The 22,544-nt window shown below is 40.1% G+C and overlaps 1 protein-coding gene across 2 annotated transcripts; it reads right to left on the minus strand.

Annotated features, from left to right (window-relative positions):
• Positions 1–155: 155 nt before the first annotated feature.
• Positions 156–21,006, minus strand: thumpd3 (THUMP domain containing 3). 2 transcript variants are annotated; one of them, XM_021317143.2, is made up of 10 exons: positions 20,894–21,006; positions 20,295–20,599; positions 16,310–16,387; positions 15,787–16,233; positions 13,333–13,463; positions 9,847–9,916; positions 7,945–8,060; positions 6,623–6,727; positions 4,770–4,893; positions 156–640 (listed from the first exon to the last, which is right to left on the minus strand). In XM_021317143.2, the coding sequence occupies exons 2-10, from the start codon at positions 20,532–20,534 to the stop codon at positions 449–451; spliced, it is 1,503 nt and encodes a 500-aa protein (XP_021172818.2). In that variant the 5' UTR covers positions 20,535–20,599; positions 20,894–21,006; the 3' UTR covers positions 156–448. The 2 variants fall into 2 exon arrangements, with proteins under 2 accessions (XP_021172818.2, XP_021172819.2); XM_021317144.2 differs by having other exon boundaries at positions 20,879–20,925.
• Positions 21,007–22,544: the final 1,538 nt, after the last annotated feature.

Below are 22,544 nucleotides of genomic sequence, written 5' to 3' on the forward strand. Positions count from 1 at the left end.
CTGCTTGTGTTTATGCTACACTTCCTGTTCTGTCATTTCAGATGTTTTATGAGTATCTGTTTTATATCTTCACTGTCTACTGATATCAACTGATGAAATGTTGACCCATTTAGAAACATCTGTTGAAATGCCACTAAAGATAATGACAGTCGTGCGACGAATTACTGAACTTAAACCAGCAACATGAATGGATCTTTATTAATGAAGTGACAAACTGCAGGTCCTTCATCAACATCGAATCTGATGAAGTCAACCTCGGTTCGTTCTGAACACGGCAAAATAAATACAAAAAATTATTGCAAATAAAACCGTTTCACTGCGTTGAACATAAAAGCTTTTCCAATCTACCAAAAAAACAAAAAACAGTTTGGCATGCTTGATGAGAATTGAGGTCAAGTAAGCCTAATATCTCAACATCTCCCATTACTGGACCACTTGAACATTGAAGTTAATCGAGTCCTTTGTCATCCCTCTCGTTCGTCTGTGCGTCACCCTTCCCTCTTGACTCATAGACGTCCTCCGGAGTTTGGCCAAACACGGCGGCGGTCCGCTTGAGGAGGTAGACCCCGGCATGTAAACCTCCGACGTTCACCCAAACAGTGTGCAGCTTCCTCCACAGTCCTCCCATTCTTGAAACGGCCTGCAAGGCCAAAACAAATCTCGTCAGGGCACTAAAACAAATGAGACACTTGTTTTACGCGGAATAAGAGTCCTGCGTAGACGACTGTAGGAGAGGCCGGACAGGTTTTTCCATGAGGCAGAGTTTAACTTGAAATGCTTTAACCGCTGAGTGGTTATTTGTAGAGCAGAACAAGCTGATTCATGTTGGGCTGTTTAGAGACGAAGGATGTCTGCATAAACATAAAGGCCTGTCGCAGTGAAAAAAAAAAAAAACACAAAACCCATCAGCATTTCCGGTGTCAGAACAGAAAATCATAAACTAATTTGTGAAGGTATTCAAAAGAAGTTATTTTGTCACAAGTAAATACTTTATTATATATTATTTGAATGTTACTTGATAGAGCAACGCAAAAAGGTATTTATCACAGATTTCCACCCATCGTCATGGAGCGGCTGATGCCTAGCTCATTGGTGTACAGGGTACACCCTGGATGGGTCGCCAGTCCATCACAGGGCGACACAGAGACACAGGACAACGGTAGCAGAAGCAGCCAAGCCCGGGATTCAAACCCAGGATATGATTGTTACTGAATCTTATTTAAATAGTCAACAAAATGGCTGCCGTTTCCCGCTCATTACTGTTATAGCATTAAGTAGTCACATTGTAAAATATCCTCAGTTTGAGTCTCAACTCAAAGCAGCAGCATTTCAAGGTTACTTTATTTATATCTGTAGGTAGATTTGTTTTGTAGTGGTTTAAAAACACATAAATCCCCACATAATCAGTAAAACGTAACAAAAATAAAACCATTCGCACATAGGAATGCTCAAAGTATTTGAGGCTCCACAAGCCAAAACACAGCAGGACACATACGAGAGACAGCCTTTAAAATTAAGAACTGGGCTATATAAAATAAAAATTAAAAATAAAACACACACACACAACTTAACATTTCTTTAAAAGAAATATTAAATTTTTTTAAATCTATGATATAAAATAAAATCCCTGAAAATCCATTAAAATCCTGAGTGTGTCAGCATGGTCTCAGCTTGTTCATTTCAGTAACAGCGGCAGGAACAAAGCCGTTTGTGAAACGTCTGGTTCTACATTCAGGAACCGAGAACCTCCGTCCAGAGGGAAGAAGCTGTAGCTGCCTGTGAAAGGGGTGAAAGTCATCTTCTAAAACAGAAGAGAATATCCGCTGAACCTGCCTGATGTACAGGGATGCAACGGATTGGTGGGACTCTCCAATCACTCTAGACAACAGTTTAACATCTTCAAACCTCATCCAGGCTTTACCAAAAGATCTAATTGTGCTTTTCTCCACAATCACACACTGATCAGGGCAACTGAGGGAAATGTGGGACAAGAGATCAAACAACCTTCTAATATGAGCAGAGCAATCTTAGCACCAGAAACAGAAACAGAATCTCAGTGGTGCTTTCAAGCACGTCACAATCCCCACATTTAAACTGTTGTGTGGTTATAATCATCTTCGGCCTTTGGGGTTAGGACCTCTGCGCTTCGATGGCTCATTTTGACCTGTGGACTGATTTTTAAGTCGTGAAAGGTGTGAAATGTGAAAGCGCTCGAGAAGAATGACCAAAGCGTCATTGTTTCCCTGACAAGTTCTGTCAAAAGTCACCGTCACCACCAGGCTTTTCCAGTTTAACTCATCTCCCCCGCAGCCATGCGCTGCTTTTCATTAACGTGACAGCGAGTAAACCTGCAACTTGAGTTGCAACATCCACTTCCCAGGTTCTGACCTTCCAACGCTTAAGAACTGCTGCGCCCAGATTTACGAGAACGAAGGCAGTTTGTTTTAAAATGTCCACAGAGCCACTCTGTGTCAGGTGGAGCATAACCTCATTTTACAGTTATATGCTCCTTAAAAGCAGGATTTATGTTGTTTATGCTCACTATTCATCTTTAACATGTTGAGAAGCACTTTTTCCTGCTCCTAAAATCCAGCTTGGATATTTTGTACCCATCCACAGTGGCTCTGATATTCACTCACCAGCCACTGTATTTAGGTAGACCTTTTGTCTTAAAAAATTCCTTAAACCCTTGTGACCTCGCTTCAACAACTTTTTTAGCATCATTCTTCAAATATTTTGGCCAATATTAACATCTCAGCATCAAACAGGGGCTACAAAGACAGAGTTGGTGGGAAAGGAGATTACGCAAAAGACGGGGTTAGATGGAGACAGATGACTCGCTGTGGTGAAAGGGAAAAGCCAAAAGAAAAAGAAGAAGACAAGTTGCTACAGATCTTCCTGCTGCATATTTATGACGCAGATCTCCTGGTCACTTCCTGTTCCCCAAAACTGCTTCACTGGTTTAGATCTGGTGACAACGGAGGCCGCTGGAGGTCAATTTAGGACGTTTTGAACATTTGTTAAACATGTCGTTATGCTACTCCAACATGAACAAAAACACGTTCTCTCACATAATGGCTGCTCATTAGAGATGTTCTCTTTATTGGACTTTTTTATTTTAAACCTGAGATATAGATGGTTGTGTGTGAAAACCTAAAATCATTAGCAGTTTCTGAAATACTCAGCCCAACCCATCCATAATCTAGAACCGTGGTATGATCAAGGCCATTTAAACGCATGTTCTATCCATACAGAGGCTCGATTTGAAAACATTGAATTCACATCATTGCTCTCTCCCTCATTGCCAAACTCAACAGACAATGGCCTAATCCTATTGTTTTAGCAATCTTAAAACAGTAATTCTTAATTTCTCTAATTTAAAAGGGTTATAGGGATCTTCCTCTCAGGCTTTGCATCCTCTGTCCAGAATGTGGACATTAATAATCTGAAGCAGAAGGTATTTAATCGTTGTTTAGATGGAGGGGGACTTGTAAGATGACATCCTTCAAAGCTGAACATTATCAGATGGAGACGTCTCCTGATAATCAGCGATAGTTCTGAGAAATTTCTTGGTATGTACTCAAAAACAGCAGGATTTGGTTGAAAACATGGGCTAACCCGCACTGACACCTGTGTTTGTCTTGCCACCAATACATGTAAGGATATAAGACAGACACGGATAAGCTAATGATTGAAAAATTATCTACAATTTATTAACACACAAATTCATTGTTGTGATCTTAGCCGTAGTTTGTTATATCATCACTTGTACGGTTCAATTAAATTTAGGTCTGGACTGTGACTGGGCCATTCCAACAGAGGGATATGCTTTAATCCTTAAACATTTAAGGGAGTTGGACTTCGGACCCAGTCTCCAGTCTTTTTGCAGCCTCTAACAGGTTCTCTTCTATTATTTTCCTGTATTTAGTTACATCCATCTTGACGCCAAGTCTGACCAGCTTACCTGTTAAAAGAAAAGCCTTTCCCTGCCACCACCATATTCTACCATGGGTACAGAGAGCTCAGTCATTTATTTAATTTTCCTTCCACTTCAACATCCTGCACTACTCTGTATCGGTCTATATTACAACTTGCCAACAAAGGACATTGAAGTATGTAGTTTTAGAGTGAAAAACGTATAAAAGTTCAAGAACTAGGAACTTTTTTGCAAGACTGAACAGACTTAGTTTCTTATGAACTGGTGATGGTAATGCAGTTGTTATTACAGACCAGGAATTAAAAAAACTGCAAAATCATCACATTTCAAGGCTTATTTAAATAAATGCTTTTTTAAATATTCAGTAGAGCAGGAAAAAGCTGAACAATTGATAATAAAAGGTTGTCGAGACAAACCAGTATAATCTGAGGACAAAACTATTAGAGTAAGAGGAATCAAACCCAAGCTTGAGAAACTGATCTTTACTTTTTTTTAATCAATCATCATTAGAAATGGATGACGACCAAAGCTCAAGGTTGGTGTGTTTTATGTGGCTTTGTTGGTTAAATCTACTATTAAGCTTTCTGCTCATCCAGGTTTCATTGGTTGCCATTGTTCTATTTCTTTATTGGTGAGTATGTGTGTGCCTGAATATCAGGTTTAACATTTGCATGAACATAACCATCGCTGTCATGACTAAATACCAGGGAAACCTGGCAGGACATGACTTGCACTGAGAACGTTTTAGTTTTCCTGAAGTCTTAACTTTCTGGAAAAATAAACATCTGGAAAAAACAACAACAGATTTCTACATCAAATTAGGGATGCTTACCTTTGCAAAACACTTTTTGTCTTGGGTCAGGAGCACAGCCTTTCCTGAGCCTGGTCTGCAAACACGAGCCATTTCTCTGAGACAAGATGGGTACAAGTCCCAGTTCTTCTTCCTCGAGCCCATTCTGCGACAAGAAAACCGAAACACGATTAATGTTCTTCAGTGTCATATTGTTTATTTCATAGGCTAAATCAGGGGTTCCCAAACTTTTCAATGCAATCAGCCCCTAAACAGCATTAGCTTCTGGCTCTGGACCCCCTTTGAAAAGCCACAAACAATCCTACAAAATATGTAAGGAAAAAATCTACTTTTCAAATGATGCTCTTAATTTTATTTACTATTAAATGATTGTTACATTTGTTTCAGCATGAGAATATTAACTAACATGTTTTAAACACTATTATATTCCCACTGAAAACCAAACTTTTAATAAACTGTTTATAAGAACCTAATTAAAGAAATCAAACCTCTCTTATATGCGTATGCAGGGGGATGGCCAGTACCGTGTGTGTGTGTGTGTGTGTCATTGTCCGAGAATAAACATATTCGGTTTTGTTTGGAGTACCTTTAAAGTGGGGAAGCCAGACTCACACAAGTAGGTTGTTGCAAATGGCGGAAATACATTTCAGTCCCCTGTGAGCAAAGGTGGGATGGTTCTTTCTTATATAGTTAGAGAGGGGAAGAGACTCAAAGTTTAGTTTTGAATCCCCCGAGTTTGTCATCTCAATATGATTTATTAATACAAGTTATATCTGAAATAATTAATAAAAATATTTAATTATATTCTATGATATTGATGAAAATTGTTTGATTCTGTTTTTTTATTTTCCCTCCAACTGTCAGAGCCCTCCCTAGCGCCCCCTGGCGGCCCTCACTTTGAAAACCACTTAGCTAGATTACATTAGATTGCATAGACATAATATAAGAGTAGACGCGTCATTGGGCGGGTTCTGCCTATGCTGCGATGCGTCAGAGCGTCCGCCATCTTAAATGTGGCAAATCTGCAGTTACTCAGTCACTTAAACAGTATCAGAGGGACTTTAATCTCTGAATATACTTTGTATTCGTAGTATTTCTTTTTGTAATATTACAAGTTTATTTTCGTATCCCTTTAGCTTCATTCTCCTGAATTTATTCTCCTAAAGAATAAAAATAATTAAAATAATCTAACCTGGCCCTATTACTCCAGGAGTGAAATAATTCTGCAAACTGTGATTATTCTGGAAATGTTCCCCCTTAATTCTCATAATATGATGTTTTTATCATAACATTATCACTTTTGTGTTTGTTAGTTTATTTTTACTTTAGGACTTTTTTTCCCTCATATTATTAATTTTACCTCTTTAATACTCACCCAAAAAGTCTGTTCCTAAAGGTTCACATGTGACACGGGTTTATGAAATAATGAAGACCACAATGTTTAGATTTAACAAATTCATCCTTATATTCATAACACATAAACACACACATATATATATATATATATATATATATATATATGCGTGTGTGTGTATTCATTGCAGCACAGGAGTGAGGCATCTTTTCTGATTCACGTTCACAATAACAGAACTCGACTTTTTTCTGCCACATACAATATGGCGGTGACGTTGACGTGCGAACCTGCGCCCTATGACGCGTCTACGTATATGATGTCTATGTTAGATTGGACATTTATTTCTGTTAATACATTTTTATATTTGAAAAAGATAACAACCAGCAATGCTAGTAATTATTATTTATATTATTTTTTTTTATTCCTCTGCTCTGTTCCAGATCCAGAAACTATCAACAGATCAAAATAACAAGGCTTTAACAAGTTTCCTTCCCTCCTACAACATTAAGTGCCACAGTACCTCTTCCCAAAGGGCATGTCCGTGATGATGATGTCCACAGAACTGGTCCGTACGGGTAAATTGCTCAGATCCCACTGCACTGTGTCAATAGGTAATCCAGATGGGCTATGTGAAATGAATAATAAAATATAGCATAAATAGTAGGGTTGCAGGATATACAGAAAGTATTTAATTGCTATATTGTAGGCAAAAAAAGAGATGGCATTACTGATAACAGTTAACCCAGCTTATCCTGACACTTTTCTTTAACTATTACTCGTCTCCTCTACTTTTCATGAAGTGTAGCATATATATAATAGGAAAAACTGCTGGAAGCAATTTGAGACCGGGATGGGGTTCAACCAGAGCTACAATGGATTGATTGAGAGCCTATTCATTTTTTTTTAGAATGGCCTAGTCAAAGTATAAACCTAAATCCTAGACTTCAAAACTGATGTTCACAGATGCTCTTTGTGGCTTGAAAAAATTCTGCAGAAATTACGTTTTTTTTTACATGTGCAAATCTGTTAGAGACATTAAATTAGCATATTCTATAGCAGAAAAGGCAGAATCTACAAAGTCTTGATTCAACTGTGGTAAATACTAACGCACAACAGATTTTTATTTAAAAATATGGTGAAATCTATGTACATTTTTCCTTCCTCTTCGCCATTATCCACCAATTTGTGCTTGCTTCTCACATAAAATCCCAGCAAAGCACATTGAACTTTGTACTTTTAATGTGACAAACAAAAAACGTGCAAGGGGAATTAATAGATTTGCAAGGAACTGCACGCCCACACGGCACCTTTATAAGACAGAAAATGCAGATGTTTGGTGAAACCCAATAACCGCAGTTTAAAAACGTAATATGAGCCAGAGTAGGTCATCCTCCAGTTTCTATTGTTGAAGAAATAACAACTTGGCACATCGTCTACTGCAGGAAATAAACATCACACTGATTAATTAAAAAAAAAAATCCATGATGAAGAAATCTTCTGCAGTAGAACACAAAACTGCTCATCAAATAGAAATTTCATCATATGAGTGAGCGTTGTTGATGACGGATGAGATTTACAAGCCAAGGATTACTTCCGTTATCCCAAAATTCTGGCTGACAAGATGATTGTCTTCAATCGGTTGACAGATGAAAATCCTTACAATGCGCTATGCTACCAGTGCTAAAGACTTTCTAAAGAATAAAGACGAAACCCTGTCCTCATAATAATAATTAAAAAAAAAATGCTGCCGGGCACAAAGTCAACATTTCTATGGAAGAGCTGCTGAACAAAGTCTCATGGTGACTGCAGGTCACTTCTCTGTGTGGGTCTCTGTTCACTCACCTTCCTTTGTCCGCCCTCCTTTTCTGGATGTGACAAATGTTGTTGACCGTGCGGTTCACTGCCATGTCATTGTTGTCGCCAGCGATGTAGAAAGACTCGCTGAATTCAATAGCGCCCTGTAGAGCGAAGACACGATGCCATCATCGACGAGCTGAGGTGATTTATGGAAATCTTGCATATGCATCAGAAGCTCCTTAATAATGACAACAGAAATGTGATTCTTTGTCGATGCCCTTGAAGACGAAAGCTGTTGGCGGTAAAAGGTGGGTTGTCTAATTATTTGATGGGGCGATCCTATGGCTTCCAGTTCGTCTGCCTTGTCGGCTGTGGTGCCTCATTTTCCTCTTCACTATACTAAGAAGATTCTCTCTAGGGTTTAGGTCAGGCCAGTTTGCTGGTCTATCAACCACAGCGATGTTTTGGTCATGAAACCAGGTGCTGGTGTTTGAAAGTGTGCACAGGTGCCAAGTAGTAGTGGGGAATCCTCTTAAAGCTGTGGCTGTTCCTGTGGTGTGTGCGCCTCTTGCTAGCACACTTTTCCTTCCACTCAACTTTCCGTTAATGCGCTTGGAGGCAGCAGCCTGAACTTTTCTTTTCTAATTGTTCTTTCAGTGCCTGTTTGCTGGACAACTGAGCAGACAGCCATTTAACTGTGTAGCCTACTGCACCAAACTGAGATAATTCAAAGGCTCAGGAAACTTTTGCATTATGTTTTGCGTTAGATGCCTTATTTGAGTGTGAGTCTACAATATTAAACTTATTCAGTTTCTGAGAAACTGATTTTTTCCCCCCAATGTGCTGAGAACTATAATCATCATAATTAACAAATAATATTCAATCTGTGATCAATAAATCTATATGTGAGTTTCCTTTTTTGAATTTAGTTATTGGAACAAAGTAATCACATTGAATTGCTATTGATTTGTTGACAACAGGGTCCGCCCACTTCTACCACAGCAAAATTCAAGCACTTTTCAAGCATTTTCAAGGTATATTTTCAAACTTTGTGTGTATGTGACGAGCTCGCCCCTTCTTCCACTACTCTGCTAACATTACCAGCAGCACAACCAGTTACCATAATAGTTGTGGCTGCATGCAACATTTTCTTCTCATTTATAAAACGCTGAAAATGGGGACAGCTTTAGCTGGGGACAGGTCCTGGAAATTGGGGCTACTTTTCGGGTAACTAAATCATTAGCTAACCACCTTTCCTAGCGTTTTCAATAAAAATGTTTTGTTATTACACATTTTAAAGGAAAGTACATGATGTATGCGCCTGGCAAGACGGTTATGTGCTCAAATTAGGACGCTGCTGGTCCAGAAAGCGAGGCGTTCAGACTCTAAAGTCAAAATAATCGCGTTAAGAGTGCTCTTTATGACAAATATCAAGCACTTTCACGGACTTAATACAGAAATCAAGCAATTTCCAAACCTTCGAAAACACCTTGTTAAAATTGAAGCATTTTCAAGGATTTCAAGCATCCGTACGAACCCTGTAAATGGATTGTATTCTGTCCAGGACTCCATATAAACGCATTATTAATATTAAGAATTTACATTTTAGAAATTCAAACCTTTGAAACATAAACAGTAAAGAATCTGAGCAGGAAGACGTGCGCGGCCAACCTTTCGCTGATGTAAGCAGAACAAAATAAACCCTGCTGCTCTGCTTCACCCCTCATCTCCATATGTTTAGAAATGCCTCATCTATAACATCTGTATTAGAGGCGACCAGAAGCTCAGAGCAACATGACCTCATGCCTGCAGAGATGTTTTGTGTTTTGCTCCTGTGTCTCCACAGCTTCGTCGGCCGTTGTGACGATACGCGGTGAATCTCCCCCTGGTCTGAATGAGTGTTACGCAAAGCGCTTCGCCATGCCAGGTGCACGAGGCGTGTCTCACCTCCAGCGGTATGGCTCCGGTCCCACACATTGGATCAAGGATTACATCAGAGGCCTGAGGTTTACACAACCTGGCAACACACATCAGAGGAGAAATAAAAAAACACCAATATGAGGCGCGTTCTCTCATTTATTATAAGACTAGCAGCATATGTTCTGGAAACATTTCTTCTATATCACCACGTCTTTACGTTTACAGCATTCAAATAAATTTTTTTTATCTGAGCTGTTAAGAGACAGAAATCAGTTCAGCACTCCATAAACAGGCAAAATCATGTAGAGGGTTACTAGCATCCTGTCCTTAATTGCTCAGCAATGGTATTTGACTATTCATATCACCTCATATGACTCCTTTTAAAGAGATCTGCTGTTATCTCACTGCAGAAAGATTCTGGGTTTGAACCTGTTGGGGAGATGGGAACGGTCTTTTGTTGGTGTGTGAGTCACCTAGCAGCAAACAAAGGCATTTGTCGTTGGTTTTTTTTGCCCATTTTATTTCAAATGTACGTGTGAAGGTGGACACGGATAATAAATGGTTTCTGCCAACAGAAACCATCTTTGCTTCAGAAAGTGACCATAAACATAAGCCGGTTCTGTAATCTAAGTAACACACCCGTCCCACAGGGTGCTTGCTCTTTTTCCAAATTAAAATTCCAGACTTTTTTAAAACTGATATTTTTTTTCCCAAGACCTTAACTTTATGTACTTGTATACTTGTATGCCTACTGCCTACTTCATTGGTTGAGATTGTACAAACTGTTTATTAGAAATGTTAATTGTTATAGGCTAGTATTCAATGAACAAATGCATTATTCACAGAAAATTATGCTTTTACTGATGAAAACGTTTCAAAACATGAAAATCACAAGTAAATGAATTTCACATCAAACAAGTGTTTGATTCCATTAGGCTAATACAGTACGTGACCAGTTAGTAAAATTATAGTTTTATAGCGTACCTTCCTATTTCTCATTTCACAATGCCTTTGAGCATACTGTAAAATTCTACCATACATTTTTTTCCCATACTTTATTAAGACTTTCACACAAAATTCAAGACTTTTCAAGGTCTGGAAAACAGTGTTTCAAAATTCCATACCTATTAAGACTTTCAAGACTTGCGCAAGCACCCTGTCCCACAGTGTTTTGCAAAAATATTTGTACCTGATGCAGCTGCCAGTTTAAACATTTTAAACAGTTCAGTTACTTGCCATAAGTATGCTTGTCAGGTCTGAAATACTTGTACCGCATCCGAAACCCGTCTACAGCGTCACTGCTTGCACTGCCCTTCATTGTTGTCTGCTTATTGTTCGCACTGTTTACACTCTTTGACGAGGACAGCGTACACTTTGACGGCATGTGTAGCTGCTAAATTTAACTCCGGAGCATAGAAGAATCTAAAAACGTATTATTTTGGCACCACAAGCTGACAGAACCAGTCGATTGTTTTGAAACGTCTTTAACCCAGCTGAGTCTTTAAATGTAGATGTTCAACCTGTGAGGATAGACTTTTCTTGGCCACTCTTCAAAACGTGAAAGACAATCAGCCATTGTGTGCAGAGAGGTAAGGGAAGAAAGCAATTCTCTAAAGCTTATTATTAGAAATGTGCAATGATGAGAGACATCTTGGTGTCACAGAGTCTCCATAACAACCGTTAGATGCCATCTTCAAGCCAACCCAGTTGTTAAAGAGGCCCTCCAAGGTAAATACGATCAAATCCGATCAGGAGGAAGACCACCTCCTTTTCTATACTAACTTTGTTTTGCTAAACACGCCTGGAGATTTAACAGGATCAAACAAGCAGCAATTCAGACAATACAAACGGGAATGATGTGAAGCAAAGGATGGACATATGGAAAAGCTCCTCATTCCCACTGTTCATTAAGGCAGAGGAGACGATAGGTTGCAGGCCTGTTTCTCTTCCAAAGGCACCGTAAATCTTATTAAGAGTGCATAGCATCATGAACTGTATTTTAAAGGGGACACATCATGCAAAATCCAATTTTTTTTTTAGCCCTTAAATATATTTTGTTGTGTACTTCGAGTCTCTAGGAGTGCAGAAAATTTGAATGTAGTCTCTCCGGGTGGTGCGTAGTTATCTTTATAATTTTTATAAAAAAAATTGTGAACAATTAAATTTTTGCTGTGGCGCTGCTAAACAAGGTCATGGATTTGTGGCTAATTTCGCAAATGCGGCATTTTTATTTTTCCTCGTGATTTAGTAATCCAAGCTGAAGGATGCTGGAGCTACTAGTGGATCAGTCAAAATGTTCGGTAGCCGGGTGTATTAACAAACACAATTCATTATACCGCCCCCCAGTTTACTACAAAAATGGCCGAACGGTATGGAGCAGAAAGAACTTTCTGTCACATGGAGTGGGGGCGGGCTGTGAAGTGCCTCCTTTTATTTAAAGAGATTTAAAGAGATAGCACCAAAACGAGTTGATCTCAGACGCACCTCAGAACAGGGACAAAAGATGGGCTGTGGGGCAACGATAACGAGGAATTCAGTCAAAGCATTGCAGTTCCACTTTCTGTAGACCACAACTGAACGATTTCAATTTCAAAAAGAAGACATTACATAGCATGATATGTCCCCTTTAAACGATACACTACAATACACTCCTGCTGGCACATACTATACTTCAGCACAGAAATAGACCTCCAGACACAAAATCAACCATCTTTAAATGGTGATTTGTCCTCAACACTCAATCCTATAGAAAACCTGAGTGGTGAGCCGAGGAGGACAGAGCATTAAAGTGGACTCTGGACAATACAGAGAGAATTGTGAGATGCAGTTTGCCAGAAATATTTCACACACAATGAATAAAGCAGAAAATAGGAACAAAAAACTTTCACATGTGTTTAAATCCTGTTTTTACTGCCTATAAACATAATCTGGACATTAAATATAGACTTAAATACTAATAATACTTAATATAGACTTAAATACTAATAATACTTATAATTATAGTCCTTGGTTTTGAGAAGAATACTTGATCCAGCATTCGCAATTCACTGATTCTACCCAAATAAAAAACTGCAATTAGGTAAATGCATTAAAATAAATGGGACAAACCTATGCGCTGGAAGCAAAGCGACCTTCATTCACAGTGGAGCAGAAATAGTTTTCACTAAAAGAAGTGAGCAACATTTTCCACAATAAAAAGAAAGAAAAAAGATACCAATGGTTTCATTGTGTGCTGCGTAAATACAGACAAAGAAATACCTCACGTTAATCCTTATCTTCGTGGAAATTGTAAGTCAATATAGCAGGCGTGCGTTTATTTTGTCACACTTACTAAAAACACACAAGCTGTGACGTACAAAAGGACGTTTCTTTTGTTCGTCAGAGTGATGCACTTGTTCTACCCGTATTCACTCACGCGTGTATATTTTAAGTCAAGCTGCTCGGCTTTTCTTTCCTACAAAGAAAACAAAAAAACATTATGAGGCACCTCGGATCATGAAGAACAGGAGTCACCTGAGCATGCCGTAGCACAAGGTAGATCGCAGAGTGGTGGGTCCAAAGTGACTGATGTTCCTCCTGTGAAGACTCTCCTCGGTGAGAGCAATCCCAATCACCACCTCCTCGTTATGTATGTTGAGTAAAACCTGCAACAGAAGATGTCGTCTTTCATAAGGAACTTACTGGAGCACATTAGCTACTATATTATGAAGAAATAATTGAGAAAAGGTTTCTCCAAAAAGACAATCGAGGAGGATTTTTTTTTTTTTTTACATGGCTCACTGCCCAGGGTGTCATTAGCGGATAAGAAAAGAGAGACTGTCCATCAGCAGCATCCCTTCCAGGTCTTCTATTGCTGATCTGCATGCTCAGTCAATGAGGAGTGGGCGGTCCCCCCAACAGTTTAATGATGGGCAAATATATAGAGATTTTAAAAATATTGGGATTTTTTTTTAAAAACAGATATGACACTGTATCGTTTATATCGTCTGGTCTATGTTGGGTTATAATTATACTTTTATATATTTCAGTAGGTTGCCTGTGCAAATTCTCAGGTATCCGGGTCATCTCAACAGCAAACAGGCTTAAATCGGAGGCAACCGGAGTTTTGTTCAGTTCTTTCTGAAGACGTTTTGACGCCTATCCAGGAGTCTTTGTCAACTCTGGTGGCTCGCAACCTGAGTTTGAGCTGCAAGGCGACTCAGACACCAACGAAAGACCGTCCCCAACTCCTCAGCAGGTTCAAACCTGCAGTTAGTGCACAGCTGTTTTTAAGGACATGGAGGCCCATCCTCTTAGGCGCATTCTGAGTCAGATGGAAATCAATGACCCAGCCGTCGCTGTCCTGGGTTTTTAGAAGCTATTGCTTGGTGTGAGAGGAATAATTGGTCACCTGAATCATGATAAGACTGCTGATGTAGTGTCTGGGGAACGTGTTGGAGGACCGAGCTGTAAACACTGGGATGTTAGAAACACAATCCTCCCCCTCTGTTTAGTGATGGCTTTTATCTTTTGACCAAGATGGCTTCTTTCACTCCTCTTTCAAACCCTCTGTTCTCTTTGTCTGTTCGTATGGCATGATCAGATTATTTAATTTTGTGCCCATATAAACAATGTCTTCAGATTATTTTATTCTTGTTCAATCTGATCAATGATTATTGCGGATGTAAACATAGCTAATAATGTGTTATGCGCTGATCACATTGGTGCTCCAAATGTAAAGTCATCACTGATCGTAACATTCGGCTGAGTTCTTAGTAGGGCTGATCTAATAATCTAATTGCGATTTTTTTTCTAAATATTGCGATTTAATGTGATTTTTTTTATTTATTTTTTTACATTTTAATTTATCATGTCTTTTTAAACATATATAAACAACAAATCAATTTGTTTCCTTGCTGTGAGAGATTAGTTGCATCTAAACTCAGAGCAGAAATTATTGCGTTCTGCCTACGATATATTTCAACCAAAATTGCAATTTTGACTTTTCTCTGCGTTAACCACAAGCAACAAAAATGGCCTCTAAATAAAGATGTTTGTAAACAAGGACTATTTAAAACAAGAACTTTTAATGTTTCTATTAATCAGAATATTGTTCAAGAGAACAGCTTTTAATTGATTTGGACATCAATCCTTGTTGAACATAAAGTCCAACCAACAAGCAAGTCTATGTATTAAACTGATTGACCAGAACTTAATGCTTTGTATGATTATATAAACTCTAAAACAAGTAATAAAATTAGATTATCTCACTGCTGCAACTCTCTTCCCTTCCATATGGAGGCAAACCCACTTTAAACATTTTACCAACACCTAATAGACGTGTCTAATTCCCTAATTGTTACATAGCCAAAAATTGCAGACTCTGCGATTTGGAAATTGCGTTTTTTTAAATTGCGATTATATTGAAAATGCGATTAATTGTTCAGCCCTAGTTCTCAGCTGAACTTTGTTTGCTTTGTTTTTCCTTCATGTCTTTTCCCTCCATATTTCTCAATTTCGGTTGAGGAAACAAATCAATTATTGTAAGCAACAAGTCTGAACACAAACATTACGGAAAATGTTGCAATGATACGTGACCTGTAAGCAAGTTAAAATGTGTAACAGCCTTCTTTCAACCAGCGGACCACCAGAGCACAGAAACATGTGCATAAGGGGCAGCGGCGGGACTTTAAATTTTAGGGACCATAACAACTGGGAACTGTAAAATTTTTAAGCCTTGAATATAAAAAGGCAACCACATCTTCTACTACACGGACATATTTTTTTTTTCAGTTTTTTCACAGAAAATGGAGCTGCATATCTAAAACGGAAAATGTCACCCAATCCTATAGGGATAAGATCTGTTGAAAATCCCTAAAGTAAATATGAGCTAATTCCTTGAACACTTATCTCGGTGAACAGAGCGTTCCTTGGCTTGGGAGCTGGAATTTAATACGTCCCTGGTTAGGTCTGAACAAGGGTGCCTACCTCTATGTCAAACTTTGTCATATCTGCTTTCCACTGGAAGAATTCCTGCACCGCCCCGCCGAAGTCTCTGGCTGCCTCGTTGGAAGAAAAGCTGTGTCTGTCACCGGCTCTGTTGCACGTCACACGGAACTTGATGACTTTGGCCTCGGCTGCAGTCTCCTGCGAGTCCTGCTGGCACATTTCTGAGTCCGCCGTGATCTCAGCCTGTGTGCCGCTGTCGGCTGGAGACGTCTCCTGAGGTAACTCGGGCTGCGCTCTTTCAGCTCCTTCAGCTTCAGCAGCAGCAGCCACATCACTGAACTCGGCGTTAGATTTTGCTCTTGTGGCGTTTCCGCCTTTCCGGTGGCCTTTCCTCTTTTTTAGGGTTCTGTTAAGTCTCCAGACCTCGAGAGCATTAGTCCAGGGAAGTTTGGAGGCAAGCTCCTGCAGCTCGTTCAGCGTCTCCTCCTGTACAAACCAATGTTAATAAGAAAATGCCTTATCTGCACCTTAAATACAGAAAATAGAGCTAAAACAGGCTCACCTTAGATTCTTTAAACTGGTAATGATCATATTCTTCAACCACAACAAACAGATTGTCTACAGAACACAAAAGATGAACCTGCGACAAAGAAAAAAGCCAATTAGATACGGCACATAAATCTGAGATACATGTCGTCTGTATAAAAGGCATGCGCTGGTTTTTCAAAACAGCATGACAGTATTCTGAAAAACAGAAAGGCAAAAGCAACATGCAGTAATGCAAAGGTCCAAACTGCTTTAAATACGCTTCTAAGACAGACCTTTCTGTAATCCTTTACAGATCTCTGGGTTAATAGTGAAGAACAGCATCGAGAGCCACACAGAATGCAGCAAAGACCCGACGTAGGATCTGAGAGACATCAGGCAGTCGACCTTCCTTCCAGTTTTAAGGCGAACAATTATTTAGAAATTGGTGGTAAGGCAAGTTTATTTGTATAGCACAATTAATATACAAAGTAAATCAAAAGCCTTTAAATAAATCACAATAAAAGAGAATTATTTACAGAATTGGGGTACAAAAAAATACACTTCAGAAATAAATAGCTGCAAAGCCACAGTAAACATGAAGGTTTTTGTGCCAAATGTTTCTGCAAATCTCACGTTTTCAGGGAATGTCTTCCTCAGCGAAGGAGCACATAAACTACATGCTGCCTCACCCATGTTCGCTTCCAGTCCTGGGAAGACCGCTTTATCCGATCACAGTGATCAGAGGAATCTATATGGTTCAAATCTGATCAGAAGCTCTAAATCGGAGTAAACCCAAGATTATTTTGTGTTATACAGACAAATAACATGATTTAAAACCTATTATTTCAGAAATAGGGAGCAAGTGCAGAGATTTCAGGACTGGTGTGATATGACCATTTTTTTCCTGGTGGTGATCAGCATAAGCCACAGCTGCCTGATTTGAGTTTTCTCTGTTTTTACAGAGACCAGTAAAGACATCATTACGCTGATCCAGCACTTCTCAAATAGTGGGGCGTGCCCCCTAGCGGCATAAGAACAGCCTTATCTTTCTTTGTCCAGACAATATAGGCCTTCTCAATCATACTAAATGTGACAACAGCACCCCCTGCTGTTTGATCTGTACCTGGGGACTGTAGTATGATCAATAATATTAATAAACTCCTAAAAAAGTACAAAACTTCATGTAACGGAAGTTTGTCTTTAATATTAATGGCTTGATGCCACATGAGGATTATAGCTAGTTAAAAGTAAGGTGCCATCTATCCAGAGAGAGAACGACGTGCTGCTGTGTTTTTGGGTTATTGCCTTAACTTAGCCTTTTAACTTCCAGCAGCAGTCTGAGAACATGTGGCTGTCGAGTTTAATTTGAATTTCAAAAAGGAAATCTCTTTTATACTGTACTACGATGTAAGATGGATTTCATCTGGGGTAAATTAGTTGCTAAATGGGCTTCACATTCTGGAAAAAGTCAAAGTAAATTGTCGCATTTTCACTGTAGAATTGACTAAATATTAACGTTCAATACAGTATGAGCACTTTATTTTAGGTACTACAGTCCACATATCTGTGTTAAAATTACAAGTTTTAATGAGGCTAAAAAAAATTAAACCCTGAGAAATCATGACACGGCAGCTGCCATGGGCTGCGATCTTGACCTGCTTATTTTGGATTTCAGCCTCCTTACATAACATGCCACAGCATTCATTCACACAACGCACCTATGCTGACAGTACTGACGTACTGACTCCACCCAGTGATCGTTGGTCTGTTAATGCTCAATGAAGAGCTGCGTTTGTTTCAACCGTGTCCCTCCATCCTTTTGTTAAGGCTAAAGGAGGCGAGCCTTAAGGAACTATACCTGTATTTATTTTTGTCTGGTTAAGGAAAATGCTTTTTACGCAATGAATTATGAGTTAAAAGACAGTTGTTATGAAGTGATTCGATAACAACTGACCAATTGATTGCATGATAGATCGAGTCCAGACTTTTTTTTAGTAGGAATAAGCAGTTCACTGGGGACAACTTTTCTCTGCCGATGGCACAACGGGGGTGCAGAGCCGTTGCTAAGCAGCAGCTCCTGCAGCGCGTGCACCACAGGGTATGTAAACAGAACAGCGTGACATGCATGCAAGTGTTGACCTTTCACGTGAGAAAATATAATCTACCCGAGATGTAGCCATTAATGTCAGAGAAAACGAAGAAAAGTCCATCGCTGAAGCCTTGTTTCCTCCGGAGGATTGTACACGAGGTGTGTCCTTAGTTTCTTGCATGTAGGCGTGCATTCTTGGGGATTCTTTAGAACTAACTCTAGATTAGACTAGTATGTTTATTATTCTTCTCTTTTTTCCCCCACTGCTAATAATTGTGTGTAACCGTCTATGTCCTTGTCACTGTCACACCCGAATTTACCCTTTGCGGGACAATAAAAGGGAATTCTTATCTTATCTTGAGGGTTTCTCATTGGTGGGGAAAAAAATTGTTGGGGGCGGGGCTTACAGTTAAAACTAAACTGAATTGAATTGTTCTCCTCACTCACAGTTCAAATTTGTCCAGAATAAGGTATAACTATATGCGTGAACACCCTTAAACTAAACCTTTATTGAAGCAACCTTTGATTTGATGACATTCTTTGGAAGGAGTCTGTCAGCTTCCCCAATCTTTAGAGGATATTCTCCCACTCTGCCTTGGAAAGGTTGAGATTGTAAGGACATGTCTGGGCCATAGAGGCCTCTTAAGGTGAACCTGCTGGTAGATTTAATTCTGAACTCAGAACTTAGTTCATTCTAAAATCTTAATTGACTTTCATGCCTGGGCTTTTAGTACTGCAAAATAAAAAAATAAAATCCCTCTTTGCCTGAAATAAGATATAGATCTGGGGTTTCATTCCCTGCAACGAAAACCTTGGTACTAGCTGAAGAAAAGTGACCCCAGAGCATGATGGTGCCACCGCCATGTTTTACTGCAGGCTTGGTGTTCACTTGGTGACGTTTAATGTTGTTTTAGTGCCAAACATAGCTTTTTAAATTGTAGTTACAAACGTCAAGTTTAGTTTCGTCAGACCGTAACGCCAAGCCTGGCTGGAAGCCGTCTTTGGTAGAAAGGCCTTTCTGCTTCACAAACCTACTCCTTAGAATGAAGATGTGGTGAAAGGTTCTGTGTTGGACGCAACCAAATCAGTCGTAAAAAGTCCTGCTCTTCCTTCAGCGTTGTTGTCCCCAGCTCAGCAGAGGCTCAAAATTAATTGCAACCAGGTTATCGCAGTGTTTCAATCGTTTACATTCCTTAATACATTTGTTTTCCTGAGTCGTGTTTGAATACTGCAAGTCAATGACTCGATGTAATCCCCAGGGATTCCTTAGATGGAAAACTTTTAGACCAGTCTGTCTGTGTGATTTGATCAAATTGACTTTGCAAATTGCCTTGAGTTCACATGTGTTGTGAACTGGTGCTATATAATTAAAACTTAATTGAATTTCCAGTTTAACTATAAAGGATATATATATGACATATGTGTGGTTGATGATGGTGTCATTTGTGTATATTTCTAGAACCTGCCATTGTAACAGCGGTGAGCACATGTTAAAAACCACTTCGTTAATTGGAAGAGTCGTTTGAAGTGACAGGTAAAAATAACACGCCCTGTGTTTAACTGAATTTGATGCTGGCTCAGTGATTAAGTTCAGCAAGTTCACAGTTCAGCAGGTGTTGTTAGAGCCAGAATGCAAAAAAAAATGTTTAAAGGTTCTGCCTGGGTCCTCGTTCAACGCAGGCTCAACCGCCTTAACGATGCTCGATTCAGAGTTAATGGGCTTAATAAGAACACAAACTGTCACTTTGAAAATGTTTACACACACGACACAAAGAAACACAGCTGAAGTCTTAAGGAGCAACCTTAAAAGAAAATATTAGAAAGCCTTGCTTCTTGAAAGCAACCCACCAAGAAGTGAGGGATGAGTTTAGACTTTTGCCCACAGGACACCCTGCACTGCACCTGGAACCAGGGAGGCGGGGACTCCTACCTGGGAGAGTTTGTCGGTGGTGATGGGAAAATATATGCGGCCTCGATCTTTGCTGATTCGCGCATCGACCCCGATCTTCTCCTTGACCTCCTCTGCAGCGGTGTGCTCGAACCCGGTGGGCACGGTGGCTCCGATGGTGACGGTGATGAGGCCCCCACTGGTGGGATCAGCCTCGGCGGGGGTGGGCGCTTCCACCGTGCTGGAGGTCTGCTCTGCAGACTCTTCTCCCTGAGAGGACATCCTGAGGAGGGAAGGATCTGCTTCTGTCCAGGCACAGGTATGGATGCGACTGATCAGGCGCTCACCTGTACACAAACACAGCACATTACCTGTTACCGCTGTTTATTTTAAGAACCAGGAGAGGCAAAGGAGCTACAGCAACTCCGCGGGGGGTATAAATCTGTCATTAACTTAGCCGGCTAACGTTAGCTTCAAGAGACTAATGGGACGTTTCTTTATTAAAAGTGAAATGAAACGTAAGCTAAGAGTGCGTGTTTTAAATTAAACCATTGTCGCACACTAACGTGTTACAACGAGCCCACAGACTGAACTATAAAGCTGATATGTTCAAATGCTCTGCAGACCTGCATGAAACCAACCTGCAACACACGCGGCGACAGCGAGTTGTTTCCGGTTAGCGGAGACCAGCTTGGCTTCCGGTGGAATATTTTCAGAATAAAAGTCCAGGGTAAAACCGGTTCGCTTTGACAGTCTGGAGAATGAGCCGCTGGTGTGACTGTGGGGATGACGGTGATGTCCGGTGATTCACACGGTTCGTAATACATTGCAGAGCCGCCCCTCTGTGACTCAGGGGATAAAAAAAGAAAAAACAAAAGAGCTTACTGTGACTCACACGGTCAAAAGCTTTAGAAGCAATAAAACACAAGATAACGGAGGAGAGCCATGTCCCCTTTACCTTGTCAATGTTTCTTTTAAAATATATATGCAAAGATCAGTGCCATGGTGATCCTTCAAGCCAGACTGGTTTCCCTTAGAATCAAATCTTGTATCCTAAATTTCAAGACTATCTATAAAGCTTTTCTCATAACGCTAACACAAGCTTTAGGCTTGTCTTTTCCAAGGTTCCCACACGATACCTACTTTATCCTTAATAACTGGAATCAGTATATACACTCCTGATCAAAATCTTAAGACCAGTCAAAAATTTGCAAGAATTAGCATTTTGCAACACTGAATCTTAAGAAGGTTCTAAGTAGAGCTTCACAATGTTAAAAGGACAAATCATTGCAAGAGACAAGAACATTTGAGCAGGGAATTGTCTGAAAACTGCATTTACACTCAAACATGATTTTTTCAGCTGATCAAAAGTTTAAGACCATAGTCATTAAAAGCCAAAAGCTGTGCAAACATCTGGATTCCATGTCATTTTCTGTGAAGTCTTTACACTGTCAAGACCTCCTGATGGCAAAAGCAAAAAAGCTCACTGACTTTGAACGTGGTAGGATTGTTGAGCTGCATAAGCAAGGCCTCTCACAACGTGCCATCGCTGCTGAGGTTGGACGCAGTAAGACAGTCATTTTGCATTTTTTAAATGATCCTGAGGGTTATGGAACAAAAAAGTCAAGTGGTAGACCCCAAAAAATTTCACCAGCTCTGAGCCGCAGGATCCGATTGGCTGTCCGTCAAGACACGGGACGATCCTCTACCCAAATTAAGGCCATTACTGGTGCTCACTGCAGCCCAATAACCATCAGACGGCATCTGCGAGAGAAGGGCTTCAGAAACAAAAAACGTCTTCAAAGACCACGTCTTCTTCAACGCCACAGAATTGCCCGTTTGGACTTTGCAAGGATGCACCAAACATGGGACATTGAAAGGTGGAAGAAAGTTGTCTTCTCTGATGAGAAAAAATTTAACCTTGATGGTCCTGATGGCTTCCAACGTTACTGGCATGACAGGGAGATCCCACCTGAGATGTTTTCTACACGGCACAGTGGTGGGGGCGCCATCATGATTTGGGGTGCGTTTTCCTTCAATGGAACAATGGAGCTTCAGGTTGTGCAGGGGCGTCAAACAGCAGCTGGCTATGTGGAGATGTTGCAGCGGGCATCCCTCATGACTGAGGGCCCTCGCCTGTGTGGTAATGATTGGGTTTTTCAACAGGACAATGCTGCAGTTCACAATGCCCGCCTGACAAAGGAGTTCTTCCAAGAGAATAACATCACTCTTTTGGACCATCCTGCATGTTCCCCGGATCTAAACCCAATTGAGAACATTTGGGGATGGATG

The sequence above is a fragment of the Fundulus heteroclitus genome, chromosome 20 (genome assembly GCF_011125445.2).
Source record: "Fundulus heteroclitus isolate FHET01 chromosome 20, MU-UCD_Fhet_4.1, whole genome shotgun sequence".
Lineage (NCBI taxonomy): Eukaryota > Metazoa > Chordata > Actinopteri > Cyprinodontiformes > Fundulidae > Fundulus > Fundulus heteroclitus.